The sequence below is a fragment of the Euwallacea similis genome, chromosome 3 (genome assembly GCF_039881205.1).
Source record: "Euwallacea similis isolate ESF13 chromosome 3, ESF131.1, whole genome shotgun sequence".
NCBI classification, from domain to species: Eukaryota; Metazoa; Arthropoda; class Insecta; order Coleoptera; family Curculionidae; genus Euwallacea; species Euwallacea similis.
In genome coordinates this window covers 4,217,357-4,236,840 of record NC_089611.1, presented here as the reverse complement: position 1 = coordinate 4,236,840, position 19,484 = coordinate 4,217,357, and the positions used below count along the sequence as shown (strand labels likewise).

The window sequence follows — 19,484 nt, the reverse complement described above, 5'->3', positions numbered from 1 at the left end:
ATTATTTTATTCACTAAGCTTCTTACTTTGCCAGCCTTTGATGGGTGGGTCGGCTGGGGTACGCAGCCAGATACAGTTAGATTTATTAGTGCGTCCAACAAGGCGAAAATACGGCCAAAGTTATTAAGGTTTAGGGACTGGAATAGAAAGTAATTGCATTTTGAACATAATAGATGGCCTGCCATTGTTTGGGGAGGAATAATACGTGGATTTTACAACTTGCTGTTTAGTCGGAAATCGACTGACTCACGTGTACCTAAGTTTGATTTTCCACCAGAAGGGTTATTGCGTAGGGTAGCGAATCGCACACAATTCTGAGTGAAAACCCACCGAGAATATTATCTACCTCCACTAAGAGTTTCATTCAGCATATTCGAACCGAAATCGAAATCTACCACAGAGCCGTATTACATTATTCGTGCCCTTGCTATGACGAGCCCGAAACGCAGATAAACAGTTTTGGAAACCTCTCCGTGAAGAGAGTGGAACTGGCTCTTTATCCAGCTCAATTAACAATATTTCTATGCAGCCAAAGGATTTTTGAGGTTTATCTTAAATACGTGCCGTAATCTTCTGAAACCAGGTTTAACCCCAAAGGGACCGAAAAACTTGAATTAATCCGAACTAAACTCACAACCCACAAAAAAAAAAGTTTAACTCACCGGGGTTCCCTGGCCGGACCTGGACTGCTGGGGTTTCCTAGTGCGAACCGAACGGCCGGGGTCTCGCAGTTGGACAAGGCCAGCCGGGGTCTTTGTAAGTTCCTAATAGTCTGATTTGGTTATTAAGGTTTAAGGATTGTTATAAAAGGTAATTGCATTTTGAACAACATAATAGATGGTTTGGCGTTGTTTGAGGAAAAATAGTACCTAGATTTTACAATTAGGTATTTAGTTGGAAGTCGACTGACTCACCTATACCTAAATTTAAAATTGAACCAAGAATAACATTTTACCAAGAGTTGGGACAAACGCCCTTGTTAACATGTCGGTGGCAAATCTGTCGCTATCTGCAGAATAACTTTGCCTTTTTTAAAATTTCATTCTCGATGTTTTACATTTCTGTATTGATGATTGCTCTATGCCGTATTTATTAGAATTTAGTGTTTTTTAATTCTGACCTCTTATTCAAGCATCTGTTATCCATGCTTACTAAACAAAAGGCTACGTTTAATGCTGCGATTATTATCAAAGACATGCTGGCATATGGTATATATGGTCAGACACACTGACCATTATCAATATCATACATATACATGTACAATCACACCCAATTAAACATATTACATATAACAGAAAATTAGATTTCGAATATATTTTCGGCTCTAATTTCTACTTACCTTCCATTCATATCAAATTATCAATTAAATTTTTCAGTTGGTTCAGGATATCATAGGAAGAAGTTCATAGTTTCCACAGTTGAAAAAAAAAGTACAGTGTGACACATGTGCGAAAAGCACTTGTCACACTCGCAAGACATCGTGCAGTCTGCCTTCGACCCGGACACACTGTGAAAAGTGCTGTTTTCGACCCTAGTGGTACAATATGTTCATGAACCAACGAGGGCTGAAAATCGCTTTTGTGTTGTAAATATTTATTTAGTTCGATAGCCTATTTCGATGAAATGAAGATTATATATATATATATATTTATTTAGAGTTTACAATTTTATTTGTCTCAGAGTTTGATCGCCAAGTCCGGATTTGATCGACAACTGCGCTTACAGGGAAAGTCTTCGATGGGCTTGTCTAGTATACATGAATTGTTAAATCTGGATATTTCGTTAATGTACTGCGGGATGAATTTTTTGAAGTGCCGGGAGAAGATATCTCGAAGATGGTTTGAGATGCTTCCATTGAATTTGGAGGACAACAAGAAGGTGTTATATTTTTGAGGTATTTTCCCCGTTATAGCTTTTGAAGGGCGGGGAGTGACTGATATCCCCAAGGTACTTTCAACCCGTCGCCATGAAGGTTTAGAAAAATGGACTCTCAGAAGTCCCACCTCTGCCCCATCAAAACGTAATTTTATCTTATCGTGCACTGGTGCCGCCACTATAAGAAACCCTGCGAGGAAACAAAAAGGCGAAAATCGTGTGTAGGAGTGGCTAAATTTTGTGGAGTGTCCTTTTTAATGTCGGCATTCGAGGCAAGGCAATACTTTAACGAAACCCATGCACATGTCCTCTCATTTCGTTTCAAATTACAACGGGCACATTGTTCTCTTACATTTGTGCCGAGTAAAACTTCTTCAACTGAAAAATACGTTTCGTGCGGATTCCAGTTGAGGTTCTGTGGAATGGTTGCGGTCGCTGATATAAACACGAAACGAAAAACATTTCAAATAACTGTTATTTGAAACCAGCCAGAAGAAAACACGAAATTACTGAAATGGTGTATGCGCTCGCCGCAATACACGAAAGGTTATTTTCCAACCGAGGAGAGTGGCCATTTACATTTTTAGGACGACTGTATTATTGCTTTTTTAAGTTGTTGTTTAATAGGGGGTTTAGGACTGTAGATCCAAAGTTTATTGCCACCTCATGACTTTGCGGCTTTTTCCCTCGAAACTCAGGTATTGTTATCAGATCCGACCCCTGGTATCGAGCATAGGGGATCACATGGCGGGCGGAAGCAATTTGTTACGAAATATATGGAACTTTCCTCGCAACACCTGGCATTTTGGAATTTGCACAGCCCTAACGTCCGACAATTTGTCTTGCTCCAACTCTGCCTTGGGTCATCCAGGCCGACAATGGGCGAGCAATTTCGGAAATATACTGTCGATGCACCCAAGCCGTGCACCGTGCCGTAAATAAATAGCGTTTGAATGAAAGGGACATTCAAATCACATCGGTCTTCATAATAGATCAAAATTATTCCGATCAAAAGCAGACATCATTGTCGGTACAATTTCCTACATTCTGCGCCGGAAACCGATGATTGTCAGCACTTAAATCCCAATGGGGCACTTATTGCGCGGTTATGGCAGAAATGCGAACAGGGCCGTAGTCAGGCCAGAAAATTCCGGCGCAAGGATCGATCTCCTGCATGTGGGATGTCCGAAAGTGGTTGACGGTCGTTGCGCTGGTTTTCCAGCTTTTTCAGTTTAAGACGTACAAGTCTTCAAAAACTCGAGCTGAATTGGGGCAAAAAAACGGTTACCACTCTGTCTCACAAAAACTGTTTTCCTCAGCAAATACGTAGTTGAAAAAATAGTTGAAAAAGTTTCTAAATTGAGCAAGGATCATAAAATTCGGAAAAATATTTGCAAGATGTTGCGAGCAGTACCGGTCTTATGAGGGAGGGGGATTTCCTTGCTCGGCGGTTTTTCCTGGGGGTAGGGGGGCGGTGATTAAAATTTTCACTCAAGGCGCCAGACTGACTAAGGCCGGCCCCGGCTGCGAGCATTCCAGACTTTCTGTTACACTGAGCGCCGGTCCCAGACGTTTAAACCTAAGAAAATTTCCAATGAGGAGCAAGTATCTATTTTTGGAACTTTTAAAACTGCGTGAGCATTAAGATCTCAAGAATCCGTGAAGCAATTTGTCTTAAAGATACCTGAAAACAATCTTCTGGATCAACTCTGTAAGCCGTCATTAATACCCATTTCGGCTATTTTCAAAAGCTCACGAAAATAAAGAGGTATAAGGAGCCATATACTTTTGAAGCCTTCAGGATAACTGTTATCCGTTTTTGATCTTTTTGATTCGAGCCTTGACATTTTAAGCATTCGGTTACCAGTTGTATTGAAAAATACCTAGAATTAGTTTTTCCAATGCGCGCCGTACCACAGGATCACTTTTCCCGATTTTGAAAATGACACTGAAACAACTATGCCAGAGAAACTGGAATAAAAGACCAAAAAATCCCAGTGCCCAGAGCGGCTTCCTACACATGAGAAATCCGAAACAGATGAGCGATAGTTTTGCCAGATTTTACTAATTTTCCAGACTCCTGAATTCAACTAAAGGCCTTAGAAACTCGAGCTAAATTAATACAAAAAGCATATACTACACTGCCTTATAAAAACTTCCTCTCTCATGAAACAAACTTAAAAGAATTTCTAAATTGAGTAAAGGGTTTCAGGGAATGATCGGATAGTGGCACGTCACAGCAGGAGTTTGAGGTAGTAAACAGGGCTTGGATTTACTAAAAAATATCAGTCTTTAGCCCACCGAGGCTCTAGTGAGAATCCTAAAAAATAGCATATACGGGGTGGATCAAATTAATTGAGTCGTTATTTCAAAGTTGGCAAAAGTTTGATTTTTCTTTAATTGAGATACCTTTTATATTTCCCCATGTTGAAGTGCAGTTTGGAGAAGGAAATCAGTTTTGTTGCACGTACGGAAGACTCTTGTTGCATATGAGATGCAACAAGAGTCTAATTAGTTAAATCTCAGTAGATCTAAAACTTTATACGTTTCTCTCTTGCCCAGCCCTGCGGACGCCAATTTGCAAAACTGCGACATGGATCGGACAAAAAATCCCATGAAAGCTTAAGGCCTGATGAATTTCCGGTGATAAACTCGGGATTATAATGCCGTTCTGAGGCCTTGACTCACAGTCCCACATTACAGATTACAGACATACAGCACCGGATCTAATTTACGATCACAAACCTAATTAAGCAACACACCCAAAGTCGCCTCCGAACCACTTCGTAATTTACATGATTACTTGAGGCCTGCACGGAGTTTCTTGCAGTAATTCAATCTTCGAACTCGATCGCAGATGCATCGGTCGATAAGGCTTTGATTAATGGACAATCGAAGAGGGAGATGGAAAGACACGGCCAAGGCTCGACTGGAATTTTTTATTGGATTACATATACCTCCTTAAAGGGACAGTTTGTGTATCTCCGGGATTTATTGGATGTGAGCGGGATAGGTATCGATGTAGGAAAGACATATGACCTGTTAGGAGGATCTATGGTTAAGCTAAAGCCCAATTAGATGGACCCAATTTTCTAGCAGAAAAGTCGCTCCTCGGGGCGGACTATATTGAGAGAACTGTAAAAAATGACTGCAGCTTCTCTCAGGACTTGCACTTCTGATGCAAAGGCAGCAACTCTTGGACCATCCACGTTTCATTGCTCCAACCAGACACCACGAGATCCAACCTCGGATTTCCATACTAAATTCCTTCCAGTCATTCCCTCCATCCGCCAACTGCCCTTGTTCATGACTCTTCTCACTCAAATCAGACTTATTTTGCACCTTCTTTACCATGCACTCAAATAAACCTAACGAAGTTTCCAGCACATCCCGAATGCGGGCCTCATTTCCGTAAGCAACGACAATGGCAACAACCCATTTCAGTTCATCTACGTACAAACCTCTTCCCGACATTTCCATTCGGATAAGTGATCGAATTAACGGAGCATTTATGGAAAGTTTTCCCAGTTCGCTTGCACTGGAAACTCCGAAATGGCGCAGTAAAAAGTAGTGTTCAACAATAAAATCGAGTATTTCCGCGACGGCAATGGCGCACAACGCTATATCGTTCTTTAGTCCGGTCGTAAACATCGCAACTCGAGCAAACGGACCAAATGGAATAGGGAAATAATGGGGGATTATATTATTTCCCAGCAGGAAGTTAATTTTGAGGCAAAGTAATTTTTTGGTCTTGAGATCACGTGCAGAGCACGAACGCGAGTGAGACGTAAGTTTGACGTTGGAGACTGTTTTGACGTAAATATGTCATTTGAGTTAGGTTATGTCGTTTTTTGCTGAAGGTGACAGCGGCATATAAGTTTCTGGAAAAGTTGTGAATTTCTGACTAAGCGTGAGTTTTAGGACTGTGCAAACATCCGGGGAAATTCTAAGAATGAATTTTTTACAGGGCGGCCCAATTGGCGCGGTTTTCCATCGCCGGTTCCTAAAGAATTCGAAGGTAGTTTAAAGGCGACGAAAGTTGCTAAATTTGGAAGAAAGCTTCGCTGAAACTTCAATGGAAATTATGGGAATTTTCGAGTGTAGCCACCTGAACGGAATCATCCGGTGTGAAATTATTAAGCTGCATGAGTCACGAGAGTGACAAAATTGGTCTTCTAAGAACTTCAGAGTGAACTGAAGGTACATTTTCTGGATTTCTGAGTAAATAGCTCTGTAAATTTGAGGAGACGCAACGGATTTCTCACGCTGCTCTCTTCCAACGCCCAAAAAACATCTACCTGATTCTCACCCCCAAAACCCACAATATAAATTAATGATTTTATAATTCGTCCAGTCCCCTCGCGACAGACAACATACTGAAGGGGAGCGTGATGAACGTTTACCCAAATAAGCCCCGCACATTAATTAACCAACAAGTTTCTTTCATCGACCAAACTGATTGTCCCAATAAAAAATTCGGCTCACATTCGCATTACTCCGTAACCTACTTCGCCTTAAAAATTCGGCGATAACCCTTATCACCCCCGAAGTATCTCGCCGCGAAGCAAATAAACGACTTCCAACTTCTGAAATTGCAGATCCTCCTTCATTAGTCTCCGTTTATGTTCGCATTTATAATGGGAAAAAGTTCCAGAGTTGCCGTTAAAAGTGTTAAATAACGGCCACGACTGATAAAAACTGAGTGTATTAGTTCGGAAACTAATAACATGCTTACGGAACCAGTCGGAAAAGAAGGGAGTTCGTGATAATAGTCCGGTAGACGAGGGCCCATAAATTGAAATTAAATTGCATAGTGCGGGGTTTGTAATTATGTTGCTGTTACGTATAAAATATGTATAATGATGAATTTTCAATGTGTGTGTTTTAAATTTACTTAGTTGGAGGTTTTTTGCTCGCGAAGTTATAATTAAGCTCCGGGACGAGGTAGAAATGAGCACGACCGGTGCCCGTGGGAGATGCTTAAAACTAGTTTTGCTCAGAGCAAATTGCTAAAAAATAATGAAACCATCAGGACAAAGCCTCGCCCAGTACCATCAGGATCAGGGCGTGCGATTGAAGACGGGGAGTTGTGCACTGACGAGGATTCATGTGCCACCTGCGCTACATCTAAAACCAGGCATTTCCTCATTAAGCAACGATTATAACTGGGGCCCGAGCCGGTCTTAGCAATGGGCCCTGGGCGAAATTTTTAAGCACCGTCTCCCTAATCGCAACAAAAACCGCCGACCAGGAAAGTCCGCCGCCTTGGGCTGTCGCCGAATCTCGCCCCCTGTGAGGTCGGTACTAACTGGAGCAACAGACACTCGAATCTTAATAATAATCTAGTTTCATCTTTCTCCAATGAGCAGTTTCTATAATATTAAAAAAAAATCGAAATTCTCCATATTAGAGCTTGCGCGGCTATCCCCGGAGGTATTTGGAATCTTTCCAATCTTAATCGAGCAAATTCTAAATAAGCGTTAAACTGCGCACATTTGTATCAAATTGGCAAATCCTGTACCCTTTATGGTTCTAAAGGTTTTCCATTTCCGCAAATTCGCTGAGCCTTATATGTATAGAGCGTCCCAGAAACAATGTTGCAAATTGAGTACGAGAGGGTAAAAAAATAATGCGGTTCGGCTAAACTTGTTTTAGACGAAAAGGACTTCATTTAGCTGAATCCCTCTACTTTTTTATCCGCTAGAGCGCCACTTTCATGTGTGCCAATAATTGTGGGACACCCTGTATAAGGTGAAAATTTCTTCTGATAGGTATTTTACTGGTATTTCTATTATGTATTTGAGTCCCCTCGTCAATATTGTTTCAATCCTAAATTTCTTCATATTGGTGTTCTGGAGGCCGGGTGACGGATGTAAGCGGTTGTTCACTAAGAATCTTGAAATGAAAGAACCTTCCCCGGAGCTGAAACCCTTCCTGAGGAATATTTCGTTAAGGTCCGAAAGTACTGCGAGTAGCCATTCCCCTGGTTTTGTGCTAGTTGACTCCGCTCTTTCCTCATCTGTTGTGTTTTTAAAGCATCCACTATACTTTTGAGTGATTTCGGTCCTGTCGTTCTTCTTTTTGCTCTTCGTCTAATCGAGATGTCTTCGCGCCTCCCAATGCGCGATTTGTGTCCTTTCAAGATCCGGGGTAATGCCACTCTTCCATTTTCCAATCGCTTAGTCTATATCTTTCTGGCCCCGTGTCCTGTTGTTACCTAGTCTGATGTACATATGCATCCAACAGAAATGTTTGCTTTTTTCTTTGGCAATGGAAATTGTTCCTGTACGTTTACGTTTTCTCATGAGAAGCTTCTATTTGTGTGGTGGCATCCATATGTGTATGACCGTCTTTGAGTGTTTAATCTTTTTGTCTTGACCTTCTATGGTCTTTCCTCTCGAGTTTGCCCCAAGGTTGGTTTCTGATGATGCAATAAGTCGTTCTTTCCCGATTCTACCCATTGAACATTCGTTTTTCCGTCTTCCGCGGCTGTTTCCCTCCTCCGGATTACTCAAACTTGGGCGAACTGGCATCTATGAGTCATCAGGTGGAGGTGCGAATAAGTTTTTGATCCTCAGATATTTTCATACTGAAACCACCCCTATTATTCGGGGTGGAACATCATCTATGATCATCTTAACATCACTGCACCAACTTGGCAAGGAATTTATACAGGGTGCACAGAATTATCGCTTTATTTTCGCGGTACCCCAACCTTTCAATCCAATGAATCACTAAACTTGTGGACAGATGAAATGTATTTAATTACTCGCGTTAGTCATCCTCGTAGCGTAGGAACCGATATCCGAAGATCCTTGAGAGTATACCGGCCCGAACCAACCTGAAAAAATAACACTTTTTAGGTTTTAAGGTTAATTTTCTTGCATCCTCTGAATAGCCGAAACGTTCCAAATAAGCTCCGCGCTGATATTTTCCTTCGACGGCTTTGGGATTATCCGATAATAAACCCAAAGAAGAAAATTCCACGACACAAATAAGGTAAATTGTATGTGATAGGTAACTCAAGCGTATAATTACATTCGACGAAGTCTGTTTGAAAAAGTCCAGCTCACCTGCCGATAAATGTGCCTCATGGTCCCGGCACGATTAACCCGATTTTTTGCGACCCATGTTACTCAAAAAGGTGACTATAAACATTTTATGGACACTCTGTACCTGACTGTTATTAAAACCCCTATAGAAGGAACATAAATTATTTTGTATTATCTTGACTGCGAATAAAGAAACGCCACTGGGGATCTTGAGATCCACGCAGTGGGACGAATATAGAAGTTTTATGGTCCTTCATTGAATAAGCTATAAAAATGCGAATTTCAATGCAGTTTTATAATCTACAATGATTCATCTTTGTTGGCACTCCTTTGGTGCTTCGTGGAAGTCACATTTGCATGCGATTACTGATTGTTCATTTTTGTACCATCCACCCGGCTCTTTGTACCGTTGTCCAATGCTAAGTTGAGTTTCCATATATACAAGAAGGACTGGTTTACATTCTCTTTATGTCACATATTCCGTTTCCATTCTATTCTTGTCGGTTCATAGTAAGCTATGCATGATAAATATTCAATGGTTTAATCTTGGGCCCTTGAACGAGCAGCCCCGTTTCGGGAAAGGGGATGGCAAGAAATCGGCAGATGACGGTCGACTTTCGAACATTTTTTTGATCGAAATTCCAGTCAAAGGGTTGGAAATGGAAAAGGGATCGAGTGTGGTCTGAGAAGGGTAGAGAGATGGGAAAATGCATTAGAAATTTTCTATGGATCCGCATAAAAGTCCTCAATCTTTCAGCTGTAATTCTGGGCGAAGAAACAACCCGAACACTATCCAAAACAACTTTGCCCATATATTTCACTTTAGAATCCTAAAGCCGCTCCTAGTACCCATCTTTTGAATTAAATATCAACATTTATCACCGTCGGCAGAGACGTAAATACCATTTAATTCCGTAGTTTAACCAAAATCCCTTAAAACTTGTCCCTGTCACGCTATCTGAATTATCAATAAGCAGATTACCATACAAAACAGAGAAACTACATTTTATAACACACCAGTTGTTCCTGGTAACTGATGGGTTCCCATGCAGTGGCGCCCAGAAATGCCGAAAAAGTTGAATTTGGCAGTTTCTGGTATGAGACGCGCGACGACTGTAGGAAGTATCTCGTTAACCGAAAGAGGAAAGACGAAACGTCCCGCGGGGACGTCGGCAGGCAACCTACATGCTGGACACGTCCGCTTCGGCTTCATCGCTGCTTCGGTAATTACCATTTTCAGTTTCCGATTCTGAATCATAATAGACATTTAGGGATTTTTCTCACGATGGTACAGTGTGTGTGTGTGTATGTACGTACGTTCAAATCGGCAGTCTTCCTGTGTTGATGTACGAAGCACATAACTGTATTGTTTCTGTATTAAGCACTTCCTTCAGGTACGTCGTCACCAGAGCATATTAAGGAGTTATCGAAATATTTCATGGGAAATTGAAACATTTAAGTCCCATGGAAGGTGGTTAATTTAAATTAAAGCGTGTTTTAATATTCCGAATTTCGACCTTGTTTGGCGAACTGAAAAACTTCTGCATGAAATACCCAAAATATTTAGTACTTATGGGTTTAGAAAAGACGTGTATACAGAGTGTCCCAGAAACATTGACATCAATGAGTATAGCACGCTATATTTTTAAGAATTCTGATACTCTAAACTTTTTGAAAGCAAAAAAGGATTGCTCAAAAAACTGGGATCTCTAACCATTTTCGAAATATTTTTATTTTTTCAGTTTTTCGGTGTACTATTAGGTGTACAACTTTGCTTCCGCCGTTTTTGAATAGATGTATGTAGCGGTAAGTAATGATCGAAATAAATAACCCCATGTGGGCATGCAGGAGCCTTGGGCACCTGTTAACATAACCTCATAAAAATATTAGTCTATTTGTGTCTTCATCATAAAGTTATTCGCAATTGAAAATGTCAGTGTACGAGCCAAATTCTCGTCATTTGCGGGAGGTTTTACTTTTCTGCTTCAATATGAAGAAATCTGCTGCTGAGGCTCATCGAATGCTCTCAGATACTTATGGGGAAGCCACTATTAGTGAAAGGACATGTCGTGAGTGGTTTCAGCGCTTCAAGAACGGTGATTTTCACGTCGAAGACCAACATAGCGGTGGAAGAAAGAAGGTTTTCCAAGATGCGAACTTGGAAGCATTACTTGACGAAGACTCGTGTCAAAGTCAACAAGAATTGGCACAATCATTGGGAGTGACTCAACAAACAATCTCAAAACGCCTCAAAGACATGGGAATGATTCAGAAGCAAGGATATTGGGTGCCGTACGAGTTGAAACCAAGAGATATTGACAGGCGTCTGTTCGCTTGTGAACAGTTGCTTGCAAGGCAAAGACGGAAGGGATTTCTGCATCGTATTGTGACTGGGGACGAGAAATGGGTTCATTACGATAATCCCAAACGCAAAAAGACTTGGGGATATCCCGGCCATGCTTCCACGTCGACGGCCAAACCGTCTATTCATGGTTCCAAAATCATGCTCTGTATTTGGTGGGATCAACTCGGCGTAATATATTATGAGCTGTTACAACCAACTGAAACAATCACAGGTGCTCTTTATCGAACCCAATTAATGCGTTTGAGCCGAGCATTGAAAAAGAAACGGCTGCAATACAACGAGAGACATGATAAAGTGATTTTGCAGCACGATAATGCTCGACCCCATGTTGCGCAAGTGGTCAAGAAATACTTGGAAACATTGAAATGGGAAGTCCTACCCCACCCGCCATATTCTCCTGACCTAGCTCCTTCTGATTATCACTTGTTTCGATCCATGGCACATGGGCTAGCTGACCAACACTTCCGGTCTTATGAAGAAGTAAGAAATTGGATAGAATCGTGGATCGCTTCAAAAGATGTCCAATTTTTTCAACACGGGATTCGTATGCTGCCCGAAAGATGGGAGAAAGTAGTGGCCAGCGATGGACAATACTTTGGATCCTAAAGGTATAATTAGTTTTTTACAATAAAATCGCGAAATTCGGAAAAAAAACGGCGGAAGCAAAGTTGTACACCTAATACTATGAACCTTAAGAAAGTGTTTTGATTGACGCAAAATAACTCTTCTGCACATCACTCTATAAGCGGGACGGATCTCTTGAATATAACTTTTTTATGTCGGTGGATTGGTTGGGGTAATAAACATCTGTGGTCACCGTGAACTCTCGATGTAGACCCATCAGATTTCGTTTATGGGAGGATTTTACCGAGATAGCAAAAGTCTTGAACTACAAAACCAAGTGTACTACCACCCAAAACCGGGTAACAATAGTACACCAGTGGAATATACCCACTTTTCCACAACCAAACTATGCTCTTAAGCGCTTCCTTTGTACCTATAATTAACACTTCCCTGAACCCTTTCCCTTTCCGGACAATAACACATCGCATACTTTTCTCGCTTCATTGACACAGATTTAAAAATGCCCTCGATAGGCAATTCAAACAACCCCATTTTCGACGCCTAAAGTGTACAAGGGCTGAATTCAGCCAGCACTTGGGGCTTTTCATAAAACTTTTACCGCACCGTTAGTCACCCTTCTCCCTTGTATAGTTCGTTGGTTATGGTCTGACTGATAAAAAAGATCGTGCCGACTTTGTCGTCGAAGTGAAACAAAAAAAGTAATATTGCACCTTTGGTGGAGTCACCAAGGAATTGCTAAAGAAATTTAGAAAAGGGCCGGTGATAATCGTTTCCCGTTTTAAATAGATTAAAGGGTGGTCCATTAGGTACTGAGAATATCGAGATAAATGAACCAAAAAGCTTTAAGAGCCGCATTTTTTCTTCTCGTAACGCAGTTTGTAAAGTTTAGGACGAATCAGTTGGATAAAACACGCGCCTATAGGAAGATAATCGTAATTTGACATTACAATTAGCTATTAACCATTGTCACCAATTCAACAATCTAACGATGTATTTATCATAATAATGTTATAGTAAATGAATCACACACGAATATTTTCAATATATTAAAATTTTTGTTAGCGGATTAGTGTATATGGAGCCATCTAGTAAACATGAGCCAAAGGTTAACCTGGGATAAGAAAACGTTAGAGAAACCTGAATCAAATTTTCAAGTGTTTGTTTTCTAATCCAAATTGTAGATGGCGGTAGGTGGTATGTTGAATAATTTGTTAGTCTTGCTTACAGTCGGTTTTGACTTCATCACATTAAATTATTCTATTTTCTCTCCTTCAATTAAAAACCGCTTTGAAAAAAGAAATTAAAACATTTATTAACAGTGTTGGTCTTAAATCTAGCAGCTCCTATAATCAGCTATATGTTATTGAGTTGATTATAAAATAAAAAACATCTTAACCAACTCGAGTCTCAAAAAGAAGCAATGCTAACACTAATTTTAATTCTTGCTCGCCTCCTCTAATTTCTCAGATTTCTCCAAAGCTTCTTCTGCTGAATGCTCAGCCTCAGCCATACTACTCATTTCTTCTTCTTCTGTCAAATCCTTGTTATATAAGGTGGGATATTTTTGCATACAAGTCTGCATGGTTTTGAATTTGTCTAGACAATCACTTCCTGGAATATTTGCCTATTAACAAAAGATGGTAGGAACAAAAATTTTAGATTTGTAAACCTTTGGGATCAGCAGTAGAATGATGAAAACAACTGAAAGCATTTCTAAATTCCACTCCACAGGGCCCTGTGGCCATGCCCCCCAGGCAGGGACAATTCCAGTTAATTTCTCCATTGGCTAAAATAAGTCCTGGCTGTGGGTCTGGTGGTGGTAAAGCTATTTTACTAGGAAATGAGTGGTCTTCTTTGGTAGCAAAGATTATTAAATCTTTGCCCTTATCACCCAGTCTTCGACAATGAGACATTTTTACAAGAACTAAAATGAAACTCTCCTTTTTTTCAATTAATTACCAGAATTTCTTGACACCTACTTTAATGAGTGTACTCTCGACTATCCCCCAGTAGTCCTAGCAACAATGGAGCACTTTTCCTCACGCGATAAATGCAACTTTGACTTTCGTACCATCCATGAAGAGTTAAACTACCCCTGATTTTAATATGCTGAGATTTCGGAATTCGAATAATGCCCTCAAGACAATGTGGATCAAACTTTAAAACATCTATATTCACTGAAGCTCCCACCTCACCAAAAAGCTGTTTCACGCCTTCCAAAATGTTTTTTTTGAAAAAGGCCGGGGTTACTTCTTCAGGATTTTGGAGAATACTGAAAAGAAAGGATTTATTTCAATGGTGAAAGGAGCAGGTTTATGTGGTTTTTTAACTAACAGCTTGACTTCCAAATAATGATAATCACTCATTTAACGCTAAGGGGTAGTTGGTGATCAATTAAAGGTTGTAAATTGGGTAAATACCATTAGAGTATTAATCTTTTTCTATTTAAATCAACAGGAACAACTAGAATTGAAAAATCAAGCGAAAGTGGAAATGAAAAAGTGAGGTTATAATAGGTAATGTCGAATGTCAAAAGGTTGACAGAAGATATGGGAGTTTTTGCGATGTTGCAATGAAGATCGAAGTAAATAAGATGAAATTAATAGGAGTTGCAGCAGGAAAAGAGACTGAAAACTAAATTTTCTTGCAATGAAAGTTAAAAAGGATTTTAAGTTTTTTTTGTAGTTTTCGAAATATCTAGTTACTATCTAATATTCTTGGAGGATCTTGAGATCATGGGAATTTCATTCGAACTTAATAAAACTTTCAAGTATTTAATTTCACAGTAATCTTCATATGTATTTTAACTTTAAGACAGATTTTTAAGATTATTATGGGATTCTCGTTATAGACGTTTTGATTTTCACAGAATATTCAGGGATTTCTGAAATCTTTCTAGAGCTGAGAAAATTCTAAAATATCATGTCTTATCTTATCAGTTTTAAATTTTCAGTAAATCAATACTTATATATATCTATACATATTTATAACAAATTAGAACATTGAATTCATGATTCATGCTTTTCAATAATGTCGGTATCGATTTTTCAGACCAACTCGATACTCAAATAATGTGTAGATTGAACACTTCGGAGTGAATCATGGAGCGAGGCGAACAATCCTCTGTTCCAAATGAAAAGCGACGAATCTCTCTTCATTTGTTCGACTCTCAAACGTCATTCAAAGATCAAGTGAAAAATTTACAATTTAATTTCAAGTGAATACTCTTGTGTTTTTAAGTGATTTTACGCGTTTTACAGTGATTTGTTGTACTTCCTTAGCAGTGACTAAGAAGTACATGTTTTAAAATGGATACAAAACCGAAGGCCCCCAAAGAGAAGCGAAGGTTAGTGATTAGAAAGTTGTCCCTACTTCAGGAGTTGGGACACCACCAAGTGGATGTGTTTAATTTTCGCCTTTTTATTATCTTTTACAATGAATTATCTATCGCTAAGCTACTCAGAATAATGCGCGATATTTGTGCAGTTAATGTTGTAATGAAATAGGAACCAAAACAGTCCTTAAGGGACTGGATCAGCTGTCATCTGCATAAATTGTTTTTATTGTTTTATTTGTGACCATCTATTTGTAGTTGTTGGGCGCGTGTAACCTACTTTCCCCAAATTTTGGGTGTTACAACATTGCCTAAAATGATTGGTTGGGATTTGGTTTTTTACTTTGGTCAACTCCGCACTTTCTGATAAGTAAATTGCTACCAAATTTAAATTCCACATTGTAATTGATTGATTGGATCAAGCCAGGGGCAAATCCCTGAGGTATTTTGGTGTATTCTTTATCTATTTCTGAGATATTTTGATGTACTAGGTGGGCAAATTTTTATGTTTATAAATCTGTAGTTATAGGACGTAGAGAATAATTAATAGGGAATTCTAAATGTCTTGTCTGGAAACCGGTTTAGCGGAGTCATTAAACATTTTTGATAGTCTTTGATTTTAGAAGTCTTGGAAATAGGATTTTTTTCTCTTAAAAAAGAAGCTATGACATATTTTGGTGACAAAACCTATCCATAACGCGAATTATTATATTTATTAAGTTTAAATATATAGTCTTAATTATCACTATTAAGTAGGATGACAATTGTCCAATTGGTAAATTACTGCAAACATATTTTACTAACACAACCAACAAAAAAATGTATTAAACGTTTTTTCGTCAGACTGATTTTATAGACTATTAACCACTTTTACATTTTTCATGAAATTCTAGAAAACAAAAGTAATCTGGCAACACTGTTTGCAGGATATTAAGATCTGAAAAAACGGCATTCTCCCCATTCAACGAATTTTGTAGCTATTATCGTTTCAGAACATGCAATAGTGAACATACTTAAATAAGACACCCTTTATAGCCCCATAATGTAAGCCCCCCTGTATAGCTTAGGAAATAATTCACCATTTCCGTAAATAAAAGCGATCCTGTATAATAAGCTACACGCCAAATTTATGCAACAGCCTTGCCCTACGTCGCCCTTCCAGCATATGGCATAGTGAAAGTTCCACTTAGGAATTAACATTTTATTGTTTGTGCAGCTAACATTACTTTTGTAGGTCACCAAAAATAGATAGATTTGTTTGTTTTCATTAGTCCAAGGCTGGAGCAACCTCACTGTCTGCAGTGATAGACTGATGACTGAATTGTTTTTCTTAGTGGATGAGGTATTGAGATGTCCGGATGGAAAGGTGATTCTGGTTAAGTGCCAAATTCACTTTCATTACAAATATGTTGTGTTTTTAACTGGATTCAATTCACTTTAATGTAGAATCTCTGCCATTAGATTGCATAAGTTTCGTTCTGAACCTCCTTATGAACTGGAAAATTTCGAAATGTGAAGAATGTCGCAGTATCAATACAATATTTGTTGGTTTTTATCTACATTTACCTTAAATGGTCGAAAATCGATTTCGAATTGCTTTTAGAAGAGCCGGGTCTAAAAATCTCGTTAGTGGCGATCGTTGTTTTTCTAGTGACAGGAACCACATCGGGAGTTTAACGTGTTCGTTTGTGGAATTTTCCGAAAAATTGTAAATAGAATGGACTTCTATCAGAATTTTTTTCATCTGGATAGTTTGAAATTGGGCGCGAGTGAAGTTGTCGCTTTTAGCGAGAGTTTTAGCTATGAGAATCGAAGATTGGAAGAGGCTCCGTCGTTTGCGTTGCAGCATGTGGATGTGAGGCATTGGTAGGTTGACTTCTGATCATATCTTTGATGTGACAAAAACAGAAGTCTTTCATGGCAGTAAAATGTGTAAAGAATCAGGCTCGACTTGTTTTGACAGGAAATTCCTGTTTTCAGAGCACTGAAAGAAAATCTGATTTGTGAGTTAATGTAAAATTTTTGAGAAATTTTCTTAAGTGAGAATTGCATCGTGATATTTTCAGTGCCTACTGGAATACAGAGTGATTTTGATTTTTTGCCGATTTTGAAAATTGCGGATCATTTTTTTATTGACGGAATTAGAGTATTTCACTTTTTAGAACCAAGTCCCGTGGTGTACTTGGATTTGATTCTAGGACATTTTCATAGTAAAAAGTCTTTTTGTTCTATTTGTTTTTTAATATATTGACTGGGTTTATTTATGTTAGTTTCAATGTCTTTCTCCTTCCGATCTTCAACAACATTCAAACCCTATTTCCTAACCTGAATATTTCAAACGTTTGATAGTAAATTATCCTTCTCAAATGGAAATAAATCCTTTTCATCAACTTTCATACTGTGTGGCTTCTTTGGGTTGAAACTAAAATGGTCACTGTAAAGCTCATCTCACTTAAATCCACTTATTTTGCTCTAACTTGTAACTTAACATATCCGTTGAAGGAATTTGCCTCGTAGAAGGATAAAATGTGAAATTTTCTCCTGAGAATCTATGATCTTGTCTGTTAAACTGGCCGTTACCACCGAGCATGAATACCTTCTTGCTTCCTTTATCAAGGAAGTAGCGCGGCAAAGTCGCTGATACAAGCGTGCTGGTGGCAATACATCTATGGGAGTCTTTAGTGTGGAAAGATGTTAAGTTCCGTCTTTCGATGCAATGCAATTTACCTCTTAAATGTGATCAGAAAATGGATTACGAAGTCTTGCACTTTAATCGTGGGTAATAACGGATATCCCCCTATAGCTAGTCTCTAGGCAAAAATTCAAGTTCACTTCATTAAATCTAAGTCAAAAATAATACGTAAGTACAGGATTAATTACCACGAGCTGAATTATTTAGAACAGACGTGTAAACAGTGCACAGTAATATTATTTTAGGTATACGATTTAAAATGCTGAGCAAGTTGTTGTAGTTGAACCGTGCCTTCAGTTGGGTTACAAATGTAGCTGCATTTTTAGGTGCAAGTTATCATATTTTTAACGTATTTCCAAGATCTTCTTGAGAGCTGCTTTGCTGATGTAAAGCGTAAAGAATGTAAACAATATGAATTTTTCTGATAAAATAAGACAACATTTTAAATTCTCTGAGTTAGCAGCAGAACCTTATGGAATTTCCATGCTAATGAAATCAGGGCAAATTGCTTGAAGTTTGAGCTAAAACAGATTTAACGATAATAATCGAAGGCTCTTTACACGCGTTGTTTACCGAATCCTCCCAGTAAGGTTGACATTGAATTTAATGAGCGTGCTACCACCACTCATTATCTTAATTTTCCCTTTCCATGTATTAAAAACTTGAAAGAGGAACTAATTAAACTAGTAAATAATTTAAAAAAGATATATTTTAATTTTTCGCACTTGTACCTAATAAGTTCGTTATATTATCAACCTAATCGTATACCTAATGTAGTGCGTAACTGATTTTCTTGCTCTAGTATGATACTGAGGATATGACTAGACGTTTTTCGTACTTATTCATGCGTTGTCTATCTACTAAGCACAATGAAGGTTACTTCTCTTCACAAATAAAGCGCTCTTCAACTGGAACTGCAAAAAAAGCGAATCGTCAAGCTTTCAATACGGTCAAGGGAACAAACAACATGCACAATGCTTTAAGCCTGCCTACGCAGTAATGTCCTCCTTCACTTTAGATCTAGTATGATGGTAAATGTGTCAAAATATTTTAATAATTTCAGGAGAAAATCTTTGAACTTGGTGTACAAAGATAATAAACATGTAAGCTCGTGGATTAAAACTCGTGATGCAAGTGCTACTAAAATTCAATGGAATCTCTCTGAGATATTATAAAATTGGAACTGATCGAAACGATGTGAATTTCTGTTTTGAGACTGAAATTTCCCAATTTCAATCTTAATAAATCGAACTAATTTATTTGCTCGCTGCTGTCATTGTGTCACCGTGCACCATACAAACAATAAAGATAAATTGACATAGGCCACCATTGTTAACAGATAAATATGTCAATTGTGAAATTTAATTTTATGGCATTTATTATAGTTTTTGTTTCGTATACAGGGGTTTTAATTTTGAGAGGAAGCCATCTTGCATACGAGAAAATCCAAATTTAATAAAGAACCAAAAGGGTTAAGAACAAGAATCCATTACCTCTAATAGTAATTTTAAAAGATGAAAGTACGGGGTGTTAATAGTGTGTGACTAGTGTAATATGGGTCTTGTTAATTCAAAATTTGAA

General features: G+C 38.7%; 2 protein-coding genes across 4 annotated transcripts in view; one reads left to right on the top strand and one right to left on the bottom strand.

The window, feature by feature from the left end:
* Positions 1-13,163: 13,163 nt before the first annotated feature.
* LOC136419912 (mitochondrial intermembrane space import and assembly protein 40) lies at positions 13,164-13,996 on the bottom strand. Its single transcript, XM_066406510.1, has 3 exons — positions 13,857-13,996; positions 13,547-13,801; positions 13,164-13,488 (listed from the first exon to the last, which is right to left on the bottom strand). The coding sequence occupies exons 2-3, from the start codon at positions 13,788-13,790 to the stop codon at positions 13,313-13,315; spliced, it is 420 nt and encodes a 139-aa protein (XP_066262607.1). The 5' UTR covers positions 13,791-13,801; positions 13,857-13,996; the 3' UTR covers positions 13,164-13,312.
* Positions 13,997-15,024: 1,028 nt separating this feature from the next.
* sima (similar) overlaps positions 15,025-19,484 on the top strand; it is a 70,484-nt gene continuing 66,024 nt past the window's right edge. For 2 of the 3 annotated variants that reach the window (XM_066406638.1, XM_066406639.1), the window contains exon 1: positions 15,025-15,238. Coding sequence is in view for 1 of the 3 variants with exons in the window: in XM_066406640.1 (XP_066262737.1) it covers positions 15,186-15,223 (38 nt within the window). In the remaining 2 variants the exon portion in view is untranslated. The remainder of the gene's footprint in view (positions 15,239-19,484) is intronic. The other variant, XM_066406640.1, reaches the window with a different exon arrangement.